The 26275-nt window shown below is 38.9% G+C and overlaps 1 protein-coding gene across 8 annotated transcripts in view; it reads right to left on the reverse strand.

Annotated features, from left to right (window-relative positions):
* LOC134792827 (phosphatase and actin regulator 4) overlaps positions 1-26275 on the reverse strand; it is a 91805-nt gene that overhangs the window by 36939 nt on the left and 28591 nt on the right. For 7 of the 8 annotated variants that reach the window (XM_063764219.1, XM_063764221.1, XM_063764220.1 and 4 more), the window contains 3 exons: positions 13396-13563; positions 12611-12709; positions 10809-10994 (listed from right to left, as the gene is read on the reverse strand). In XM_063764219.1, the coding sequence (XP_063620289.1) occupies positions 10809-10994; positions 12611-12709; positions 13396-13563 (453 nt within the window). Of the gene's footprint in view, positions 1-10808; positions 10995-12610; positions 12710-13395; positions 13564-24701; positions 24980-26275 lie in introns of those variants that run through there. The other variant, XM_063764223.1, reaches the window with a different exon arrangement.

Below are 26275 nucleotides of genomic sequence, written 5' to 3' on the forward strand. Positions count from 1 at the left end.
CCGTAGGTCTATTGGGTACTTCAATTACTGATTTTGCGAAATTGCCTTGTCTTGTTTGGTTTCCTCGCATTCGATATGAAAAGTAGAGTGTTTAACTCGGGCACCATTTCCGTCTCGGACTATTGGCGCTCTCACTGCGTTCGAGCGCCAAACTACCTCGACAGAAATGGGTGCCTTTCAACCCTTGGTTAACAATCTACTATTGAATTATCCGTATCGTAACTTGTTGAAGTCTAGTAGAAATCTAATTCATTTTCCGAATCGAGCCGTGAATCCCTCGACAACAGTTTTTGGGCTGAATTAAATAAGTTGTTCTGAAAGTAAGTACTTTGAATGAGCTAAAGGTAATGAGCATTCCCAGTGACGGGTGATTATAGACGTCGTGGGACAATATTGCCTTTGTCAACACACCTACCTACATAAACCAAAACATTAATGAATATATTACGAGTAGGTTTATTAGACTAAAACCCCTCAGCAACAGTTCTTTGATAAAATAAAACACGTTGTTTGGAAAATACTGTGACCGAGTAAAAGGTAAAAAGCATTAATAAAGGCGAGAGATTATGGTCGCCGTGGAACCGCTGACATCATACAGGGAATAAAAGCTCATCTCTGTCTTTACCCAAAGAATGATGGTTTCAAAGTACATATTTTTATTGATAAATGAAACCGTTAAAAGGTTAAGACAATAATTACAGGCTTAACGCTACACATTCAAATCCCTTGGCAACCGTTCTTGGCAAAATATGTTGTTTTGAAAGTACTTTAAACGAGTAAAAGGTAATGAGCAGCAGTGTCGGGTGATTATAGTCGCCGTGGGACATTGCCGGTGCAGTGGCCGCGGTCGCGTGCTGCCGTGCCGGCGACGATCGATACCGCCCGCAAAGCTCGCGCTTCGGCACATACTGCCTACTTAATGACAAATGCAACTTCCAGTTGGGTATTACGCACAGGAATAGGTGAAACTAACTCCTTAACAAACCTATTAAGGGACCGATAGTAACGACGAAAGTTTGTGCCGTTTTCACTCGAGGCATAAAAACAAATAAGAAGTCATTGTTTAGTGGAGCACAAAGATTCCTCGTGAAAAGTTACGTTTGGACGACTTCTTTCGGGTCGTGAGCACAGCAGGAAAGTCCCATTACGTAGCATGAGTCAATACCGTGTCATCGGCCGCGGAGTTTCGGCGCGGAGAGTGGCGTCTATGGGGGATGACATAAGAGATTAGCCGGTGATTTGACAGGTGGCGTATGTCGTGGGTAGATAGAATGAGGTTAGGGCGGCTCGCGCTCGGTGCTGGTTGCGGCAGGTCGGTCGCGGGGCCGGCGGGCGCGGGCGCGGGCGGGCGAGCACTGAGGCGCGCGCCGCCGCTCGCACCAACATACCCCCGCTCACCCCCGACCACTGAAAGCCAGATCTAGACTTTCACGAGCACCCGCGTCGCAACGTCTAGCGCACGTCCTGACACATAACTTCCATAAAACCGTCTCCATTTCGATGCCTCCATTGTGTACGATCGTTCCCAGGTTCAGTCATGAATAAACCGCTGATATTGCGGTGAGACTTATCGTGTTTCACCGGCTAACACACAAACTTTTGAAATAGATAAACTAGTTACTAAAACTGATGAGAGATTATGCAGTTTATAAATACACAATGTCATTGTCATCTATTTATAACACATTGTTCGAACTTTTACGCCTTCAAGAAAAGTTTCCATTGTTGTCTAACGCGTACTTTTTTTGCTTTACTAGCGTGACTTTTTAAACGCTTATGTCGCGTATTGAGTGTTAACTATGCTTAGTGACGTCATAAATGGCGTTACTTTTGCATCCCGAGTGGCGGGCTAGAGGTGAATGCTCGTCCGGCGTCCTGTCAGGACACAGCATAGAGACTACGACAGTAACCTATCCAGGCAAACTATGCACTTCTTTTTTGCGCACGCGTATTTAGCCTCATTGAAAGATAGATTACTGTACCAATCAACTCTGGCCAGGATGTCGCTAATTCCCAGCACGCGCCAAATAGCCACTCATCAATGCGCGTCCAACATTTGCTACTTAATAATCACTAGACTAACCTAGTTGAGCGTTCATTTGCAAGGCATGAGTTGAAATTACTTCAGCCTTTTTAATTAGGAAAGCTTTGGGACTAATTAGTACTTAGTTAATTCAATTAATGTAAACGAGACGGTTAGCACGGTCATGGCAAATTGCGCTTCACGGTGTATAATTTTGCCCCAAAACGAATAATATTTTAGCTAGTCGGAGAGTGGAATAAATAATGAGCATCCCTTGTTCGCTGTCGAAATGACACGTTGGACATTTACAGCTTACCCTTGTGCGAAATGGGAGGGGATTGAGTATTTGGTAAGGGTTTATGGGGAGATATAGGCCTTTATTACGGTTTAGTTTGGTGTAAACCAGGCTTATTTAAACTCCATAATAGAGTTTGCCGAATACGAATATTCGGCCGAACGATCTATTATGATCTTACCGGACAATTCAGCCGAATTATTCGGTTCATCTGTATCATTCTAATAAACCATTTGGAAACGCTTCAGTTACATATTAGCAGCTAAAGATTAATCGCATTTCAACACTGTCCATATTTGATAAAAACATCCTACGGATTTAACAGGACAAGTCGCATCATTTATTGTTCTATTGATATCGGGGAAATTATTCGGTCGAACATTGCAAAACTTGCCGAATATGTCGAATACCGAATAATTCATCGAATATTCGACCCATCTCTACACCATAACATTTAGATCAGCCACGAGGATATCAACTACCAGAATAAAATATTACCAGTAGCTATTATATATCCTATGCCAGTAGATAAACAGGAATAATATTTTTGTGCCTATTAGGTTGTTTAATATTTACATTACGAAAAGAGGTATTTAATTAGTCAATTGCACAAACAATCTATATAAATATTCTTCTTGTTTTGAAATATATGACTATTTCGCCAATGTCAAAAGTGTGCTCGCAGAGCATGACTTTGTTCGGTTCGCTTTTAGTAAAGTGATCGCTGGACTTTACAAAAAGCCAATGGGTTGCCGGGTGTTGAATAAAGCAGGGGTTGGCAACCTTTTAAGACTAGGTACGTTACTTCACTGCATAATAAGTTATCAATTAGACTTTAAACAACATTAATGAGCAAATTACAAGAGTACCTATGTAAGTGACGTAATCACATATCAGGAATATCAGGATGACATATAGAATACTTATACATAACTGATAAAATAAATGCAGAAGATAAAACAAAAGAAGAGAAGAGGAATCATCTCTCAATGAGTGAAATAGTAGACATTAGAGGAAGGCGTTGCAGAAACAACCATACTGTTTAACTATGAAAAAAAATTGTTGTTAAAGCCACAGCACAGAAGTTAATTGTTACATGCTGTTTGTACGTTGCTCATACATCCTACGACAGCATACTAACGAGTGCTCTATAGCTACTATACTTCACACTGTCACACAATGGCATCGTTAATGAAACGCGAGTACCCACGGCGCACTATCTATTGCGCGCTATTGAATGAGATTAACTAATCGCTAAACGATAACAGAATACCAGCCAAATTAATTTTAATAAAATTGCACTGATTTACTAAGTTTCAATACGACGTGGATAACATCCATTCCAGGATTTTATCTTCTGCGTTCATTTTATCGGTCATGTATAAGTATTATATATGTCATCCTGATATGTGTTTACGTCACTTAGATTCATATTTAAATACAGATATTGAGTGAATGCACACACGATGAGTAATAGATATTATTAAGTATCAGTAAAAAAAATCGAGAAATATTTTTAACAGTTTTTAACGTTTCGTTTAGAACTCGCGATCTGGTTCATCACAGATTGCATACAAATGACTCGCCTTTGTGCAACGGCACTGTCTAAAGGTCAAATAATAAAGTACATATTACGAATGAACAAGAAATATAAGTATAGGTAAATATACAATTTTAAATAATTTAACATCGACACGTTGTAACGATGTAATTAATAACCAACAGAGAATAGAAAACTGTCAAAAGAACATAAAAACCGAGATTTTGTAGGATTAGTTTCAGTCTAGCGACAGATTATGACAGTTATGAGGATACTTTATATAAGTAAAAAACTGACCGCAATTGGGGAACAGCGAGACGAGACAAGGAAGACCGAGACAAGGAAGACCCATGGTATAATAATATACTCCGCCTGGTACTCCATTCCCGTCTTTTCTAGGTCACCTAACTGACACGGGCCTACGTCATCATGCGACAGCGCTATATGATAATATGCGATAGCGCTATATATAGCGGCCATGTTGTTGTGACGTAGGCCCGTGTCACTCTGGGAATGGAAGACCATGTTTTATTAGACTATGGGAAGACCGAGACAAGACGAGAGCAGTCTGTACACACTTGCTCTCGGCCTGTCTCGGGGTGTCTCGACGAGTGTGTACAGCCGACATAAAATACTTAGGGAGTAACCTTAATCTCAATCCCTTGGCAACAGTCTTGTTTTGAAAGTACTTCGAACGAATTAGAAGGGAAAAAGCATTCCCAATGGCGGGTGATTAAAATATAGACTTCATGGGACAATATTGCCTTTACAGTCATGAAGCAAAAACACACATCTACCGATAAAGTCATTATTATTTATAGTCAGACCACTAAAAAGTTGAGACTGCACTTTAAATGAAACCCTGCGGCGTTCATTCGGATTGAATAAACCCTAACTTACAGGCCTATTCGGATTTCGAGATAATTACAAGATCTTGAGACGATTTAGAGATCAACTAGATCTACATTAGATATCGACTAGATGTGACTTGGATTTCTAAGTCATAACTTGTCGAAATCGTTCAAGAGGACCTCCAGAATCGCGGAAACGTCAAATTTGACATATCTATCTTACAAATATCTTTTCATATCTCATGCTCTGAAAGTGGGTCGTTGTTGTTCTAAAAGGTGCGCAGAAAGTGATACGTTTATGCTCTAGCGCAGAAAAGTGGTGTACTCCTCTGCGTCCCCGTCCCACGAACAACTGGATGGAAACAAAATGGAAAAATAGTGTCTTTATTTCCTCGCCTGGAACAATTGGTAATTGTTTAATTTTACTAATCCCACGTTGATCCTTTTTTTTATAAAAAATGATGTAAGTAAATTGTTAAAAACAAATTATTCTTGATTTCTTTCGTTGAATTCTATTTACTCGATTTCATAAGGCGGGAACCAAAAGGAATACACCAAAAATATTTTTTTAAACCTTACACTTGCGTAAATGAGCAAAGGCAGAATCTTATACAGCCACAGTTAAACGTTTGTACGATATTAAATTGGTTTTTAAAGTTATTTAGCACTATATTCATGAAATAAAATTAAATACAAGATAAGAATTTCTTATATTATTAATTAAATTGTTATTTAATATTTAAAATACTTTTATTATGTTATTACGTGGTGCGGCGCACCAAGATCGCGGTGCGGTCCGGTAGTCTGTTGCGGGTTTTAGAACGAAAAAGTATAAAATTAAAAAGTAAGAGGCAATCCCGCTGATTTTCAATATTTTCATACTATAATGAACAAATCATTTTAAAATTACTGCAGTTTGTTAATAAATGAGTGTTTTCGTAAATATTGCAATCTAAATGATTTTTGCTAGGGGGCTGTCCATAAATTACGTCATCGATTTTTGTCAATTTTGGACCCCCCCCCCCCCCTAAAATCATCCAAAAATCATGCTTCGAATGACCCCGTTTCCTCCTACGTCGTGCTACCGTCATCCGATGTCCAGACCCCCCCCCCCCCTAATTTGAAATGACGTAATTTATGAATAGCCCCTAGGGGTTATTAATCTTCACACATGTAAAGTCTCCGATTGCAAGTAAGTCATAAGGAAAAAAATCATGGCCGTAGGTCTATTGGGTACTTCAATTACTGATTTTGCGAAATTGCCTTGTCTTGTTTGGTTTCCTCGCATTCGATATGAAAAGTAGAGTGTTTAACTCGGGCACCATTTCCGTCTCGGACTATTGGCGCTCTCACTGCGTTCGAGCGCCAAACTACCTCGACAGAAATGGGTGCCTTTCAACCCTTGGTTAACAATCTACTATTGAATTATCCGTATCGTAACTTGTTGAAGTCTAGTAGAAATCTAATTCATTTTCCGAATCGAGCCGTGAATCCCTCGACAACAGTTTTTGGGCTGAATTAAATAAGTTGTTCTGAAAGTAAGTACTTTGAATGAGCTAAAGGTAATGAGCATTCCCAGTGACGGGTGATTATAGACGTCGTGGGACAATATTGCCTTTGTCAACACACCTACCTACATAAACCAAAACATTAATGAATATATTACGAGTAGGTTTATTAGACTAAAACCCCTCAGCAACAGTTCTTTGATAAAATAAAACACGTTGTTTGGAAAATACTGTGACCGAGTAAAAGGTAAAAAGCATTAATAAAGGCGAGAGATTATGGTCGCCGTGGAACCGCTGACATCATACAGGGAATAAAAGCTCATCTCTGTCTTTACCCAAAGAATGATGGTTTCAAAGTACATATTTTTATTGATAAATGAAACCGTTAAAAGGTTAAGACAATAATTACAGGCTTAACGCTACACATTCAAATCCCTTGGCAACCGTTCTTGGCAAAATATGTTGTTTTGAAAGTACTTTAAACGAGTAAAAGGTAATGAGCAGCAGTGTCGGGTGATTATAGTCGCCGTGGGACATTGCCGGTGCAGTGGCCGCGGTCGCGTGCTGCCGTGCCGGCGACGATCGATACCGCCCGCAAAGCTCGCGCTTCGGCACATACTGCCTACTTAATGACAAATGCAACTTCCAGTTGGGTATTACGCACAGGAATAGGTGAAACTAACTCCTTAACAAACCTATTAAGGGACCGATAGTAACGACGAAAGTTTGTGCCGTTTTCACTCGAGGCATAAAAACAAATAAGAAGTCATTGTTTAGTGGAGCACAAAGATTCCTCGTGAAAAGTTACGTTTGGACGACTTCTTTCGGGTCGTGAGCACAGCAGGAAAGTCCCATTACGTAGCATGAGTCAATACCGTGTCATCGGCCGCGGAGTTTCGGCGCGGAGAGTGGCGTCTATGGGGGATGACATAAGAGATTAGCCGGTGATTTGACAGGTGGCGTATGTCGTGGGTAGATAGAATGAGGTTAGGGCGGCTCGCGCTCGGTGCTGGTTGCGGCAGGTCGGTCGCGGGGCCGGCGGGCGCGGGCGCGGGCGGGCGAGCACTGAGGCGCGCGCCGCCGCTCGCACCAACATACCCCCGCTCACCCCCGACCACTGAAAGCCAGATCTAGACTTTCACGAGCACCCGCGTCGCAACGTCTAGCGCACGTCCTGACACATAACTTCCATAAAACCGTCTCCATTTCGATGCCTCCATTGTGTACGATCGTTCCCAGGTTCAGTCATGAATAAACCGCTGATATTGCGGTGAGACTTATCGTGTTTCACCGGCTAACACACAAACTTTTGAAATAGATAAACTAGTTACTAAAACTGATGAGAGATTATGCAGTTTATAAATACACAATGTCATTGTCATCTATTTATAACACATTGTTCGAACTTTTACGCCTTCAAGAAAAGTTTCCATTGTTGTCTAACGCGTACTTTTTTTGCTTTACTAGCGTGACTTTTTAAACGCTTATGTCGCGTATTGAGTGTTAACTATGCTTAGTGACGTCATAAATGGCGTTACTTTTGCATCCCGAGTGGCGGGCTAGAGGTGAATGCTCGTCCGGCGTCCTGTCAGGACACAGCATAGAGACTACGACAGTAACCTATCCAGGCAAACTATGCACTTCTTTTTTGCGCACGCGTATTTAGCCTCATTGAAAGATAGATTACTGTACCAATCAACTCTGGCCAGGATGTCGCTAATTCCCAGCACGCGCCAAATAGCCACTCATCAATGCGCGTCCAACATTTGCTACTTAATAATCACTAGACTAACCTAGTTGAGCGTTCATTTGCAAGGCATGAGTTGAAATTACTTCAGCCTTTTTAATTAGGAAAGCTTTGGGACTAATTAGTACTTAGTTAATTCAATTAATGTAAACGAGACGGTTAGCACGGTCATGGCAAATTGCGCTTCACGGTGTATAATTTTGCCCCAAAACGAATAATATTTTAGCTAGTCGGAGAGTGGAATAAATAATGAGCATCCCTTGTTCGCTGTCGAAATGACACGTTGGACATTTACAGCTTACCCTTGTGCGAAATGGGAGGGGATTGAGTATTTGGTAAGGGTTTATGGGGAGATATAGGCCTTTATTACGGTTTAGTTTGGTGTAAACCAGGCTTATTTAAACTCCATAATAGAGTTTGCCGAATACGAATATTCGGCCGAACGATCTATTATGATCTTACCGGACAATTCAGCCGAATTATTCGGTTCATCTGTATCATTCTAATAAACCATTTGGAAACGCTTCAGTTACATATTAGCAGCTAAAGATTAATCGCATTTCAACACTGTCCATATTTGATAAAAACATCCTACGGATTTAACAGGACAAGTCGCATCATTTATTGTTCTATTGATATCGGGGAAATTATTCGGTCGAACATTGCAAAACTTGCCGAATATGTCGAATACCGAATAATTCATCGAATATTCGACCCATCTCTACACCATAACATTTAGATCAGCCACGAGGATATCAACTACCAGAATAAAATATTACCAGTAGCTATTATATATCCTATGCCAGTAGATAAACAGGAATAATATTTTTGTGCCTATTAGGTTGTTTAATATTTACATTACGAAAAGAGGTATTTAATTAGTCAATTGCACAAACAATCTATATAAATATTCTTCTTGTTTTGAAATATATGACTATTTCGCCAATGTCAAAAGTGTGCTCGCAGAGCATGACTTTGTTCGGTTCGCTTTTAGTAAAGTGATCGCTGGACTTTACAAAAAGCCAATGGGTTGCCGGGTGTTGAATAAAGCAGGGGTTGGCAACCTTTTAAGACTAGGTACGTTACTTCACTGCATAATAAGTTATCAATTAGACTTTAAACAACATTAATGAGCAAATTACAAGAGTACCTATGTAAGTGACGTAATCACATATCAGGAATATCAGGATGACATATAGAATACTTATACATAACTGATAAAATAAATGCAGAAGATAAAACAAAAGAAGAGAAGAGGAATCATCTCTCAATGAGTGAAATAGTAGACATTAGAGGAAGGCGTTGCAGAAACAACCATACTGTTTAACTATGAAAAAAAATTGTTGTTAAAGCCACAGCACAGAAGTTAATTGTTACATGCTGTTTGTACGTTGCTCATACATCCTACGACAGCATACTAACGAGTGCTCTATAGCTACTATACTTCACACTGTCACACAATGGCATCGTTAATGAAACGCGAGTACCCACGGCGCACTATCTATTGCGCGCTATTGAATGAGATTAACTAATCGCTAAACGATAACAGAATACCAGCCAAATTAATTTTAATAAAATTGCACTGATTTACTAAGTTTCAATACGACGTGGATAACATCCATTCCAGGATTTTATCTTCTGCGTTCATTTTATCGGTCATGTATAAGTATTATATATGTCATCCTGATATGTGTTTACGTCACTTAGATTCATATTTAAATACAGATATTGAGTGAATGCACACACGATGAGTAATAGATATTATTAAGTATCAGTAAAAAAAATCGAGAAATATTTTTAACAGTTTTTAACGTTTCGTTTAGAACTCGCGATCTGGTTCATCACAGATTGCATACAAATGACTCGCCTTTGTGCAACGGCACTGTCTAAAGGTCAAATAATAAAGTACATATTACGAATGAACAAGAAATATAAGTATAGGTAAATATACAATTTTAAATAATTTAACATCGACACGTTGTAACGATGTAATTAATAACCAACAGAGAATAGAAAACTGTCAAAAGAACATAAAAACCGAGATTTTGTAGGATTAGTTTCAGTCTAGCGACAGATTATGACAGTTATGAGGATACTTTATATAAGTAAAAAACTGAGTCTTATGATTCTTATGAACATCATTGGTGGTTTCCATGTGTCTTTGTATTTTATGTGATTTGTACTTACACCACACATTACAAAAACAACAACGATATTTATGAATTGTTCCATGCAATTATTTATGAAGGGAATTGTACATTTCCGTACCAACCCGTGTTGCCCTGAGCGATGTTTGTAAACTTTTAAAAGTAGTCTACTACTACCACTTCTTTAGCACAATGACCCACAACCCACAACAGTTCCATTTTGTCATGATGCCAAGTTTTAAGTTTGCATTCAACAATTACCTATTACTTAAGAGGTCGGTAACCACAACGCGGTCACCAGTTCCAACTGATCGCAGTTAACATAGCACACTAATTTAGGCTGATAGCAGCAGAACGATTCAAATTTGGAACGCCGTTTTACGATACATAATGGTCCTGGACCGTTGGTAATGGATCCGTTATATAAAACATTTCGATTTTTAAATTTGTTAGACTGCCAGTATTCTCGTCCCTTGTACTATATAAAGTTCATTGATTATATAAGATGCGTCAAGTGTAAGCACATTCATGCACCATTCCACTAATCCCGGGTTAACCGGTTAAACCTGGAGTTACCATGGTTACCACTACAATTTGAAACTAGGTTAACGGTTTAGCGCTTAACGGACAACGGACACGATTATTTCTTAGACTTTACGTCTCTTTTACAATTATATAGATAACATGCGACACTGACCTATGTTGTTGTTGTGTATGGAGTGGTGCGCGGCCGCGGCGGCGAGCGCGCTGGCGAGCGCGGCCTGCTGGTGCTGCAGCTGCGACGCGAGCTGCGCCTGCAACGCGGCGTGCGCGTTGCTGATGCCGCGGTCCATCACATTCTGCTCGGCGCGCGCCGCCTCTTCGTATGTGGGGGAGTCTTCATCTGCGGAATAATCGCACGTTAGAATGGGACATGGGATTGAATACTGCGTACAGAATTTAATTTGACAGAATCAAAATTTAATTTGTCTTCGAAACTTTTAATATGTGGGCGGCTAAAATATGGGTTAAAATGTCTGTCATTGCCACACCCGATAGGGACCGTGCGCGTTGGAGGGTCTGCCATCTTGTGGCCTGAATCGAAAACATATGTGCACATATACATTGCCAAAGCAAGTGCTACCATCTACCGTTCTCGTCGGTACATTTTTCCTTGTGCATAGTAGGTTCTGCCATCTTGTGGGCTACATCGGAAGCATAAACGACACATTTACGCCTCGCGCCAAAAATCTGACGGCTCCTATCCTATAGTTCATGCACGGGGCCTATATGGGTAACATGTATTGAAACGATTATTACTTGAAGACCTGAATACCTATACATGTAAGCAATTATAAATAAATTAAATAAACAAAATCCGCATTGATGGAGATTGGCGCCCAAAATACACAAGAGCTGGCACGAATGGAATGAATGAATGAAGTGTATCACGTTAACCGATAAAATGGCGGCTCTCATTGTATACCGATACAAGTGTCACTCATACAATGAGAATTCCGTAAATACCATTCGTGCAAGCTTTTGTGAATCGACCTGTACCAGTCACCACATTTTTATCAGTATCTTTACACTAATGATTTGAAATAAGGTTAATGGAGCCAATATCGATGTGAAAGGGGGTGCTGACAATACGTACGTGGCTGTAGGTCCAAACTTTAACAAATTATGTTACTTTTGTTCCCTAGCTTGAGCTCATTGGACAGTATTTTCCCTTAAAAATGTTTGGGCTGGTCGTGGTTATACGTTAATTTCTGAGAACAGTGAGAAAATATCCCGGGAATAAAAAGTCTTAACACTTCAGAAACTCTCTACCTTACGATTTAACAACTTTGTTTGACATAATAATAGATTGGTTTTTTTGAGTTGCACACCGAGAAACGAGCACTCGTGCAGTCGTGATCGTGATAATTGACAAAATACGCCTTTCTGAAATGCGATGCGTGAGTACGTATAACCAATTACTTTAAACGAATTCATGTTTTGAAGAAAAACAATGTCTACCGACACATACCGCTGTGTTAAATACCATGAACCATGCATGTCTCACTTTAGAAAATTTAGGAAGTGATGTAAACAGTAAAAGTGTTGACGAATGACATAAGAAACGTACGCGCAAATATCTTTGACAGTCAAGATTAATCGAGAGTATATCGTATGAATATTGGTAATGGGTTTTCTCAATCAACGTTTTGTAATTGTTATTTGACTTAGACCTAGAAGCTAAGTGTTACAATTTGTTCCGTATTCCTTTAGCAAAAATCTAGATAAATAATATAATACCTTAAACAAGCGCCATCCTAAACTAAAACGAAGGTAAATATTGTGACACAGTAACCGTGCGTGTCTGTCTGTCTGTGAACCTCTTTGACGTAGGGAAAACACTAGACCTCCGAAGACAATGCCATAGCAAAGAGCAACAGAAAAAAGTTCATCGACTCTTATTCCTTACAGTTGATAATTCGTTATTTTTCAAATCAAAAATAAATAGAGTATTCTTACTAGCTTCGGGGACCGGCGCGCAGGGACTCTCCGGCAGGAGGATCCCTTTCTGCACAAGCTCATCTCTATTTGCTCGGACGGATATCTTCCTTTCTAAAGCTGCAAAGAAGAAAGGTCACAATTAATAAAAAAGTATAATCTTTAAAATAATTTGCATTATTCATCATACAATCAATGTTTTTAAGTCGTAGAATTAGAAGTAATAATTATTCTGTCAAGTTAAAGACGAGAAAAACTGTGTTTGCCTTCGCCATAACGTTTTTGTAAATGTCCTTTTTTAATAGGTGGCTAGCTGAAACGGCTCTTACTTATTTCATTGTATTAAATAACGTAGATTTAAATTTAACATGAACTAAATGGCTAGGAAAAATTATTACTGAGCCACAGAAAACCCATTCCCGTGGTTATGATTCAGTGAGTATAGATAAATAAACCTCCCACTCTGAGTTTTCATACAAATGCTTTACCAAAGTTAGAGGAGCTTACGTTACCAAACGCCAAGAATCTGGACTTGATCTGCTCTACCGATCATCATCATCATCATCCTCCTCCTAGCGTTTCTCCCGTACTGTGACGGGGTCCGCTTTCCTACTTTTCTCCTTTCACTTCGCTCTATCCTGGACATCGGTTTCCGCTAACTCACAGTCGTTTAAATCTTTGGCGATGACGTTACGCCACCGCTGCCTTGGATCTGCTCTACCGATACTGGCGACTATCCTAGTCTGCTGGTCCACACTAGCAGACCTTCCTGTTACTGTTTTTAATAACATGCAATAACAACTTACTTCTAGAGGCTGCTTCAAACTTCTCCGACTTCTTTTTCCGTTTCCACTTCCAAGGTTTGAAGAGCCTACCGAGGGCCGAGAACTTGGACTTGGTCCGCTCCACCGGCGGCGTTCGCGCGCCCGACCCCAGGCTGTTGGTGCGCACTGTTGTGCCATTTTGTTTCTTGGCTGCAAGCAATAGCAGACGACATTCTTTATATGCTCGAGTTTCTATAGGTACTTTGATCGCTTATTAGTTATAAGGCCTCATCCATTAATTACGTCACACAATTAGAAGTGGGAGGGAGTCAAGAAAATGTGACATGTTGTGACAAGGGGGAGGGGGGAGTCACAAACTTTGTGACGTCACTTTAACTACATCTCTAACCGAAAATGGTTTTGATTTTTTTATTCGCTGTAAATAGTTAAATAACCAGTTTTTGCAAAATGATAATCGTTTTTATGGATGTATTTTTATTCCTAATCGGCTTCGTGTTATAAAGTAACAATGGATGAATTTATCAAAAATATTCTTTTTTGTTAAAATAATAAAAACTAATTTAAATTGTTGATTTCATTGAAAACTAAATTGCCAAATATGTGACGTCACGCCAGGGGGGAATAGGTTAGCCAAATGTGACAAGGTGTGACAAGGAGGGGCGGTTTAAAAAAAACTTTAAATCGTGTGATGTAATTAATGGATGACCCCTAATACAAATATCTACGTATCGCCATTAAAATAATACTTTTTTATTTATTGTGCAATAAAATGCCAGATAATGGAAGGTTGCAAATAATTTAATGACAAATAAAATTGTTTTGAAAAATAAATTAACTGATGACACTGATACCGTTCAGGCCGTATACATACTATACATCAATAACGTTCACGTTAGGCAAACTTTTGCAGTTGTTCGATATATTACATAAAAAAATTATAAGGTTCAGTTACATTCTTTAGCGCTACCAAAGCGTATTAGAGTCTGTGCGGAAAGAGAAGAATCGTGAAATGTAGAGGTGCCCATACATTCTACGACTCTTCTCTTTTCGCACAGACCCTATAAATGTTTTACCTTTTAACCTAATTAGGTAGATACTTAAAGCAGACCTTGAACTAAAGTAATGAACCACAGTTGACGAATTCATTTGTATTTTTAGTTCTACGGAAAGCCTACTTCCTTATTCCCTCCCGAGGATGAATAACGAGATGTCTTTTTCTGTATTTTACATGGTTATTTAAAATAGCGAAAAAATCATGTGTTTGGAGAATGTCTTTAAACTTAGTCAGGTATAATAGTTATTTGGAACACAATTTATAAATAAAATTAAATAAATATTGGGGACATCTTACATAGATTGGGGATCTCATATCAACCTAGCCCCAAACTAAGCAAACCTTATACTATGTATGTTGTTGTATGTTTGTTATATACCGGCAACTTGTTAAAATCTAACACTACAATTCTATAAACGTGAAGAAAAAAGCATGAATGATATTGATAAATATATAAAGTCTACATTTTCAATGACATTTAAGCATGGTTATCTACTTAACGACCTACCTAATAAAAAGACTTGAAAAGAGCGCTGTCCTTGCATATTCGCATATTACTCTTAGATTCGTTTTGTAAATAACTATGTATTACATAAATGATATGTAACTACAGTAAAATAATTACTTAAATATTATTTTCTACGTGCTTAATATTTCAAAATTACAAAACTATGAAACGTAATTTCAAATACAAATGCATTTATTTCATTACTTTTTACAGCTGTTCTTAGTTATAAGGGTTAGGTAGGTAATTAGTCCATCTAAGGTCAGGTAATTAACAATTTTAAAAACTAAAAGCTGGCGCTCGTCAACACCTCATGTCATGGCAACACCTATACCGCCTACGTACAATATACCTCCTCATACATGCCTACATTGACAGAATAAATGGCCCCATTATGTCGAGAGCCTATTGTCAAAGGCTGTCTGTACCCATCACAATAACAACGGGAACATACAAAAGAGAAAACTTTAACATCACCTATAGTTCAGTTCTATATCTACAGTTTGGGGACGTTGATTTATAAATCAGTAGGTATAATGAGTACGAAAAGAAGTACCAAAATTGAACAGTTGTTTGTTAAAATCACAGACGAAACAGGATAAACCGACGAAAGTTTAGGGTCAGGTCATGCATAAAACAAAACACGGTTCATTTACTTATTTAATATTCAAGTAACATCTTCAGTCTTATACCGAAGTGCACCGTTTTCGTCCCAGCGTTGGATGATCCTTGGACTCCTTATTAAGAATCACAGTTTTTTTCGTAAGCATTAAAACACTTCCAATTTAAAAGAAATTGTGTTTTTTTTATTCCCCTAGGAAATTAGACTCTCATCATAAGCGCCAATAAAAAACGGGCAAGTGTATTTACGGTGTCATTCCATCATGTTTCAAATAAAATAAGAAAGGTTCAAAGAGGGTACACCCGCAGCGAGGGAAGCACTTCCATATTTGGGATCATTCCAGTTTTTTACCTGCACGAAATGCCCGGATGGTTCGAGACAGGTAAAAGAGTTGAACGCGTCGAACTCAAGCAACCGTGTGTGCAACGAAACAATCTAATCGATCATGGACTCATTGTTTGAACTGTAAATTGATAGACACTAGACAGTATAGACACCCGTTCAATTAAGAGAAGGGATCCCCGTTACGTTTGTAGGACTAAATAAAAACCAGATGTTTGCTTATTTACATGACTCGTAGGTTAGTCCTTTGACATAATTGAAATATTAGTAATTAAATCATGTCTATATAATACACTCGAATTTCTAATATTGACATTATTGACTTATAGAGAATGGATCCACAAGCGACACAAAACAAGTCGTGCCTAACTAAACCTTGTATTGGATAATTTACTACCACCAATTTACTAATAAATAACAGATCGATTGGAGAAATTTAGCGCAATTGGACTGGTATAATAGTATCAGGAAATAAAAAAAGCCGGACAAGTGCGAGTCGGACTCGCCCACCGAGGGTTCCGTACTTTTTAGTATTTGACTATTTGTTGTTATAGCGGCAACAGAAATACATCATCTGTGAAAATTTCAACTGTCTAGCTATCACGGTTCGTGAGATACAGCCTGGTGACAGACAGACGGACGGACGGACAGCGGAGTCTTAGTAATAGGGTCCCGCTTTACCCTTTGGGTACGGAACCCTAAAAAGGCCTATAAAGTTTTTACGTTAGACTAAGTTTTCATGCCAGATTTCGATGTAATGATGTCAAACATAAACGTTGCTTCTCAATGTCCAGCCTTCTCATCTTCCTCGCGTTATCCCGGCATTTTTGCCACGGCTCATGGGAGCCTGGGGTCCGCTTGGCAACTAATCCCGAGAATTGGCGTAGGCACTAGTTTTTACGAAAGCGACTTCCATCTGACCTTCCAACCCAGAGGGTAAACTAGGCCTTATTGGGATTAGTCGGGTTTCCTCACGATGTTTTCCTTCACCGAAAAGCGACTAGTAAATATCAGATGATATTTCGTACATACCCAACTAGCAAAATAGTCGTATAAGAATTGATTTACTCAGCCTGTAATCGTATAACAGCCGAGTTACGGTTGTTGAAGCACCAATATATCGTATAATAGCGGTTAACTCGACTATTTAGCAATTTTCGCTAATTAGTGCTATAATCATGTCGTATAAACGTTTATAGCACTATCTTTTAGCACTTTTATTCCACCTTTTAATAAATGCTGAGTTAGCGCTACTAAATCACTTTTATTCAGCATAATTGTTCTATTAAAATCATATAACAGCTATAGATTAGCTAATTGTCTGAATAAGGCGCTTTAATACAACTGTTACTCAACTCTCTTCTCTGTTGCTATAAAAGCCTATTAAAAGCAATCAAATAACCATTTGGCAACAATGCTGCTGTAACAGCGCGCTTATATCATAATTCGGGTAATGGAGTTCAAACCGCTGTTATAGGAGCTGAAGTGTATTTACAGGTTTTATTCAAAATGTATTCAGCTTAGAGTACTTTTAAAGAGTTTTGAACTACATTAACAGCACAAGTCAGCCATGTTGACGTTTCAATATAGTCCGGTGGCCAACTGCATGAAACCCTACCTGACAAAAAAATAGAATAATCCTACTCTGTAGGGGTAGCTGACTTTTAGTAGCATCAACTGTTCTTGGTCGGCCGCGGCTTAATTTGGAAAATTTTGCGCTAATGGCAAAATAGTGGCACAAAAATTCATAAAAAAAAAACCCCATCGTATAATAGAATGAAACTTGCATGGTAGGATAGCTGCCTTTGAGGACAGCAAAACAAAACTGGTCAGCTACATCCTGTGTTGGCAGGTTCTTGTGTCCGACCGAATTTGTGGTACCACGTGACAGCTACAATTTACCTCATCGAAAAATAGAATCAAAACAACTGATTGTAATACCTACATTAAATTTGTTGACATATGTCTTGGTCGGCCTCACCTTAGCCTGACAGCGTTTTCAGTCCGTCCGCATTAAAAAAAAACCGGGCAAGTGCGAGTCGGACTCGCGCACGAAGGGTTCCGTACCATAATGCAAAAAAAAAAGCAAAAAAAAAATGGTCACCCATCCAAGTACTGACCACTCCCGACGTTGCTTAACTTTGGTCAAAAATCACGTTTGTTGTATGGGAGCCCCATTTAAATCTTTATTTTATTCTGTTTTTAGTATTTGTTGTTATAGCGGCAACAGAAATACATCATCTGTGAAAATTTCAACTGTCTAGCTATCACGGTTCGTGAGATACAGCCTGGTGACAGACGGACGGACGGACGGACGGACGGACGGACGGACGGACGGACGGACAGCGAAGTCTTAGTAATAGGGTCCCGTTTTACCCTTTGGGTACGGAACCCTAAAAAAGTCAATGGCAGCTATCCTACCATACAAGTGACATTCTATTTTTCGATGAGGTAAATTGTAGCTCACTTGGTACCACAAATTCGGTCGGACACAGGAACCTGCCAACACAGGATGTAGCTGACCACTTTTGTTTTTTTGATGAATATTTGTACCACTTTTTTGCCATTTGCGCAAAATTTGCCAAGTTAAGCCACGGCCGACCAAGAGCAGTTGAAGCTGCTAAAAGTCCTACCCCTACAGAGTAGGATTTTTCAATTTTTTTATCAGGTAGGGTTTCATGCAGTCGGCCACCGGACTATAAATCCATAAACATGGCGACATCATGTGCTATAAGTGTAGCAGTAAACGCAGTTACTCGACTTATAGTCGAATTAATGAGATATAACAGAAACTAGATCGTGTAAGCAAATTTTTACTTATTTTTATTAATATTTTTTTATTGAAATTTAAGAAAATAGGCGGCCCATGAATATATATGAACCAGTGCCTTTGGTTTTATCAATAAAGTATTTTTCGCGCTGGGTTTTACTGTATTACGTGTACTTACAGACAGTAAAAACTTATGTACACAATCACGGTAAAAATAAATGTCATGGATGACAGCAGTAAAAAATACTTAAGTACCTTTTTGTTTTATTAGACACGTGAAGACGATTAGGCCTCAAACTTAATCAAATAATTGAAATATAATCGCTTACCTGAGATCGTTTTTAGCACTTATTAGTTGAATAAAAGCATTTACTGCACTCTTACACATTTAAAATGCCGAGTAAAAGCAATCCGGCTACCTTTACGAAACATTTTTGCTGAGAAAAAGCAGTGCGGCTGCTTTTATATAACACTTTTACTGAGTAATAGTAAATTGCTAATGTTTATAGAACAAATAGTCGAATAAAAGCACTATCGTTAGTATCGTTGCTATTAAAACACTACAAGTGCTTTTATCCACTTTTACTCAACTCTTACAGCATCGATTTGCTTCTTATACAGCGCTTACTCGATTTTTATAACACTTTTAGTCTGTATAAGTGCGCCTTTTCGCGTTGAGTAAACGCTTACAGGACTTCTACTCGACTGTTTTTACACCGTTTATAGCACCAAAAAGCGAAAATAAAAACGTGCTCTCAACTTTTATAGCACATAGATTTGCTAGTTGGGTAAGTTCCGAAAAACTCATTGTTTCGAACCCGCAACCTCCGGATTGAAAGTCGCACGCTCTTACCGCTAGGCCAGCAGCGCTTCTATGGTGATATTAAACAAATACTTGGGTTATCGAGGAGTAACAAGTTAATAACGTACCTAGTACCTACTTGTTGTTATTACTTATGCGTATGCGTGCTCATTGTACTCGGCAATAAGGAATGACCTTTGAAATCGATTTATAAAAGCCCTTACAATGTTGATGATAACAAATTCAGGGCATCGTGTAAACACAGCTATGCCAGACCGCAGATAACCGCTAAACTAAATCAATAATAACAACACTTATTTAGGCAAAGGCAAAAATATCCTACAACATACAAACAACATACAAAAAATAAAATTGCAGAAAATAAGTGGACACGGAATCTGTATCCACTTATACAGATTGTATTAATGTAATTTTTTTTGTAATATATCATCAATTAAGATATAACTAAGCTGTGACTCCGGGAAGTTATTAATGTGTTGGACACTGGTGATCAAACCATTTGATAACATTGTTAATTTTTTAAACACACTCGGGAATAATCATACGTTATGAGTACACGGTATAATTTCGTAATAGTATCGGTACTCGGGCTACGTGCATTCTCATTGGATTAACCTAGATACTAATAGTCAGCACTTACTAGTCTTTGTCGGACAAAGAATTCATCCCTTACAGACATAATTTTACGAAAAATGCTTAAGTACAACAGTACAGTAGCAAGTGGAACGAATGAAAGAATTAATGCTACCATTAGACCTTGCCATCGGTGTTAAACGGACCTATTTAACAGTAATTGAAACGAATAAACTGTGGTATAATAAACGAATAAACAAAATAAATAAATTACTGGACGACATAGAAAGCTATCTCATTAGGAACACGATGCCTATCACGCATTATTTCTAATATCGATAATATCGCTCGTTATCACAGTTTGATATGTTGACAAACTGCCGCGTACGTGTTAAACTCGTAGTAAAACCAAGTTGAAGGTTGGTGACGCGTTTAGAGGCAGGTTACGGTACCAAAACCCCGTAATTGCGTAGATAAGAAATGAGTCATGCAGATGTCTGCGCAGCCCACGCGAGCTTGATCGATGAGGCAGCACCAACAGTCCACAAAACATTTCCTAGTGTAAGTTGAACTCAAGATCCGTAATCACAATACTTAAATCGTAGATCAGCATTGTACTTGTTTTGTTTTGTAGGTGCGACAGCACCGGCACACTGGCAGCTCACAAAAATCTCAGCAGCTTTTCATCTCAAGTTTAACCTGATCTAAAGACATACAACAACTATATTTAGTCAGAGAGCACTCTTAGACTGGTCAGATCAAGTGTTTGATGAACAGCGTCGTCCTCGACAAACCGCTATTCATGTGCCATCACGACTCAATAGGCGTATTGTGCGAATGTACCACCAAATTATTCTTAACGATTGACGAGATTCTTATCATTACAGGCTTGGATTCAAGTTTAGCTTGAAGGAACGTTCCGGGAGCGTTGACATTTGCTCTACATAAGTTATGTTAAGACGTTAAGATGTCTGCCTACAGATACGATGCCTGAATACAGAGTAGCTAGTGGAAATAATGTTAATTATGCGAATTCTCTGAAGTAGCTCACAGTACTGTAATAGTTTTAAATTGGCTGTTATATTCTTGAAGAGTACGCCTAGAAGAACACGAAAAGGTCATAAATGTTCTACCCGTCGCGCCGTAACTAAATAGATACAAGATGAGCATTTGAGCAAGAAGAATGTATTAGGAAAAACTAAGGATACGATTAGGTATTGTGAAAGACTTGAAAATGTATTAGGAAAAACTAAGGATACCTACGAGTAGGTATATTATGTAGATGTAATAGCAAAATACGCTTAAAAAATCTTTAATAGGTTTTCTTCACATCAGGCACAGGTAGATCCTATAGTTGGTAATAACAGTGAAGAATGCGTTCTATGTGCATTATGATTCATAGTAAAGTACTATACCTATTGCATAACAAGATTATTTAAACAGTATAATAATTAGCATGCTCCTCTCGTAGCGTATGAGTACACTTAAGTCTTAAGTGAGAACAAAGCTAATACCACACCTGCTTAAAATCAAACAACACGAGTTTTATATAATATATACATAATAATATAATGTTTTTAGGTACAGTGTCGTTTCATTGGTTCGCTTGACAATAGGAACGATTTTTAGTTTCATCTTTACAATAACAAAGCATTATTTTATTTACAATTGAAAAAAAATATGTTATTGCCTGAGAACGACACCAATTTTATCAAAATAATAATTAGCACCAAACATTAATCGAGCCATAACAAGTAAGAGGTCGACGACTCCATTCGCACATGGGCTTGGGTGTAGAGGTACAAAAAACGGTATTGTCATAAATGGGTATTGAACACAACCATCATCAATATGAGATCATCACGTGAATAATACGAGTTAATAAAATAATGCACATAACATTACATTACAAGATAACTACACGAGATAACCTATTTGTGAACAACAATTTATATTCAATAAAAAATCATTTGCTGGTTATGTTCCGGTTTAATTCATACATTGACACGACGGCCAATTATAAATTGAGTCCTTTAATGCTTTGTCAATGTCACCGAATCGGAGGCCTCAATTCAAATTGGCAAGGTTCTAGGTAAGATATGCGTTACATTTAAACTTTGTATTTATTTACTAGGAAAATAAATACCCACTCGCAAATGTTGGCAGGGAAACTGCCATTTCATTGCATTGTAACGCTTCATGCGAAGTGCTTAATAAATATGGATCCTTGTCTCGTATAACTACTAACTATGTATTAGTTTAAAGCAAGAAATTACTTGTCACTGACAATATATACAAACATATTTAGATAATGATAATAAATGTTTTAATTTGTACATTAATTAATGTACGATCTATTTTTACAACACGATAAGATGAAGATAGTGAAAGTACGGAGCATAGCTCTACATAAAACACGCTGTAAGTTATGAAACTTATGAATGGTGGAAAACCGTATTTTCACTTTCGAGTAGTTAGCTAGTACGTATGGTGTAGACGTGGGAAAACGTAAGAGACTAATTGGAAATTAAGATAGGGAGGAGCTATTACCTTTAGCTAGCTATGTATAGCGACGTTTACGGGTTAAACTTTAAAGTATTCGTTTATATGTATACAGGGTGGCCAAAAAATAAGTGCATTCCCGTTGCCAGGGAGGTTTTGGGATTATACTGAGCAACTTTTACTGTGGGACCAAAACCGAAATCGCGAAAAAAAATACATTTTGGCTGGTGTTTGAAAACACATAAAGTGACTTATGAGTTTTTTCCGAAGTTTTAAGACATGAGCTCCTAAAAGCGATAGAGTTAAATTAAATTTTATGTTGCGATAAAGATATTATTCACCTGAGGATTGAAACCTGCCCTCTAGGGCTCCCTAACGCAAATTAAGACTTAATGCTTTTTGAAAGAATACTGTTTTTGGATCCGCTAGCTCGTAATATCACTGAATACGAATAAAAAATATTGAATCCGATAAATGTATTCGTCATGCAACAAATGTATAAACGGTAATAGCAAAGACCTTTACCTACAATTTGACCTTAGCATAAGCAGCTTTTAGCATGACTGTCGAGTCAAACTTGAGGTCGATCAGTTATCCGCATTAACCATGTTTGGTAATCTAGAAACAGATGGCAGCGCAATGTGTTTTATTAATAGAAACAAATGATAACTAATAATAATTCATAAAATATCCGGGTAATACCGATATTTACTTTACTGTTTCCTGTTTCCGAAAGTTACTACCACAATATTTCAATTACATATGTGTATACTTATATCAAAAATAGAACTCCGCTCTGTACGAGCTAAAAGTGATCCATCCTTTCGAAATTAATTGAGTTGTATGGTGATGTTTACTGTTGAACAGTGGCATATTATTGAAGCTATTCCTTCGTTGAACTCATAGGTAAATGTTCAAAATACCGACACGCGAAGGCTAGGGTTTACGATCATGTGATTCGTGTGAGAGAGGTGACAGACGGCTGCCTAATTCAACAGTATTACAGTACATTTGTCTCGGCCGTGAGCTCGACTTTGGTATAACTTGATCCTGAAGGCTGTAACGGCTATGCGTTACCAGGATTCTGACGTATACGTATAGCCAGGTCAGGTACTAAGCTTTGAGAATAATCTGATACGGCGACACCGCTCCTTCAGGGTCCGCTTTTATGACGTCATTTCATACGTTTGTATAATTGTGCTGTTACGAACGACATCACTTTGTTAAAATTCGAAACCGTGATGCTGATGAACTCAAGATTGCCAAAATGTATACGCACCAATATAGCATCGTTTACCTACGTCAGAAAATTGTTTCGAATTCTTTAAATACGGATTACAATTTTACAATGCGGTTTGTGTTTTTAAAAGATTTTACTTTTGTTAATGTAAACACGACTACAAAAATAAGCCTGACACGGGTTTTAGAAACTTTTATTCTAAGCATATTATTAAAAAAACATTTATTATCGCGGGCCCTTTCTTAACTAGATAGAAAATTGTCTGAATGGGCTTGTTAAGTACACAATTAAGATAAGAAATCCCAGCTGATTCTCTGGTCTGCCCGAAACAAACCAAAGTTGTATAATACATTTAATTAGGTATATGTTGTACTCAATACATAAACAGCGACAATGGGACATCTTTTCGCATGGTAATTTTGCTCTACACAATACCAAATTCTTAGAAGTCGTTATCTAAAGTAGGCAGCTATTATTGAGTAATGAGACACAACACAAGCAGATAACATTGTTTACTCTTTAGTTCACTATCACATAGAACTCTATTACCGAGTTAATACCTACACTGCCTGCGCTGAAAATTTGGGGCACAACGCTACCACAAAATATTAAGTACATGTCTGTAGTCTGTACTTAAAATTGAATTTTGAGTAGGTACGGTAGAACATATTCATTGTTAATTTTAACGAGTTTTAAATGCAGGTCAAACGGTTTATCTGTACAAAACTATTAGGCACTGAGCAACTAGAGTTCTTATTCATTAACGTATGACGTTAGTGCGCCAGGCGCACATACTGTGTGTACTGATGTTGGAGGCCAAATGTCATGCATGAGCCTTTGGTTTCGCAAGGCTATTGTTAGGAATGTGACTAGGCGCGTAAGGGAAGGGGACTGACCGGCAACAGCAGCGACTTCCTTCGCCCCGACGTGCAAGAAGTCCGTAAGGGACAGGGAGCTGGCGATCAGCTGCCTGCGCTCTTGGAAATCGAGCTGGTCGAGGCTGCCAGCCCTACCGCCGAGCACCACCGGGGCCGGCGCGCTAAGCGACATGTCAACTGTGCGCGGCCATATCCGAACACATCCTTCAGTGTCACCACCACAACACTAACACAAACAAAGCGGACGCGCGGCAATAATCACGAGGCTCTCATGCCTGCGTCGCGAGGGACGCGCATCGGCGGACTGGCGTGCGGGCCGCGTCGCGGGGCAGAGTGGGGCCCCGCCTCGCGCTCCTGCATGTTGCAATGCATCGCCTGTTTGACGGTTGTTCGCTCGCCTCGGCGGCGGCGGCGGCGACGGGCTATGGCGAGCCTCCTTCGTCACGTGAATGCACCGGCTAAGCCGGTGTTTCATTTTGCTTCATTTGTGCGCTCAGGGCACTTCAATATTTATGGTGGACGACATGGTAATAAAGTATAGAGATCAATGCAGTAGTAACGTACCATTACCTGGTAATTTTAATGACGACATTTGCGGTTAGGTACGGTTTATGTGCATTTTGAGCACTTTTATGTCGTCGATGGGTGAGCGTTTGGCGCCGGCACTTTAAATCGATTAAGTTGGATACTGGACAGGTAGGAGGCGCGCCCGTCGGCCGGGCGACCCGACCGTGCATGTGCAGCGCACTGCGTGAATAGTGCATCCAGATTCCAGAGACAAGAATATTATAAATACTGGTAGACTAGATGTCTCTACAGTTCACTCTCTAATTCCATGCGAAGTTGTATTTTTCAACAATTGTAACATATTAATATTAGCGTTGCATTATCAAACTTTCAGTTGCATAGAGGTACAGTCCGTGAGATCTTAGAAGAACCTTCGTAATTTAGAAAAAGACTTCGATTATCGGCGGTAACATACGAAGGTGATACTGCTGTTCTGCTTTTAGTCCGGTGGCCGGCTGCATGAAACAAACCTCATCAAAAAATAGAATATACCTACCCTGTAGAGGTACCTGACATTTAGTAGCTTCCAACGCACTTGGTCGGCCTAGGCTTAACCTGGCAGATTTTGTACAAATGGCAAAAACGTTGGACAAAAATTCATCAAAAAAAACCTCATCGAAAAATAGAATGAAACTTGTATGGTAGGATACCTGACCTTGAGGACAGTAAAAAAAAATTGGTCGGCCTCACCTTAGCCTGGCAGTTTTTGCAGTCCGACCAGATTTATTGGGTCACGTGAGAGCTACAATTTACCTCATCGAAAAATAGAATGAAACAAACGGATTATAATAGCTAAAATAAGCCTGTTGACGTATGCCTTGGTCGGCCTCACCTTAACCTGGCAGTTTTTGCAGTCCGACCAAATTTATAAAAAAATCATCAAATTTTTTTTATCGAAAAATCGTATGAAACTGGTATGGTACGATGGCTGCCTTTGAGGACAGTAAAAAAAAAGTGGTCGGCCAAATCCTGTGTTGGCAGGTTCCTGTGTCCGACCAATTTTGTGGTACCACGTGAGAGCTACA

This window comes from Cydia splendana, chromosome 8 (assembly GCF_910591565.1).
Source record: "Cydia splendana chromosome 8, ilCydSple1.2, whole genome shotgun sequence".
Lineage (NCBI taxonomy): Eukaryota > Metazoa > Arthropoda > Insecta > Lepidoptera > Tortricidae > Cydia > Cydia splendana.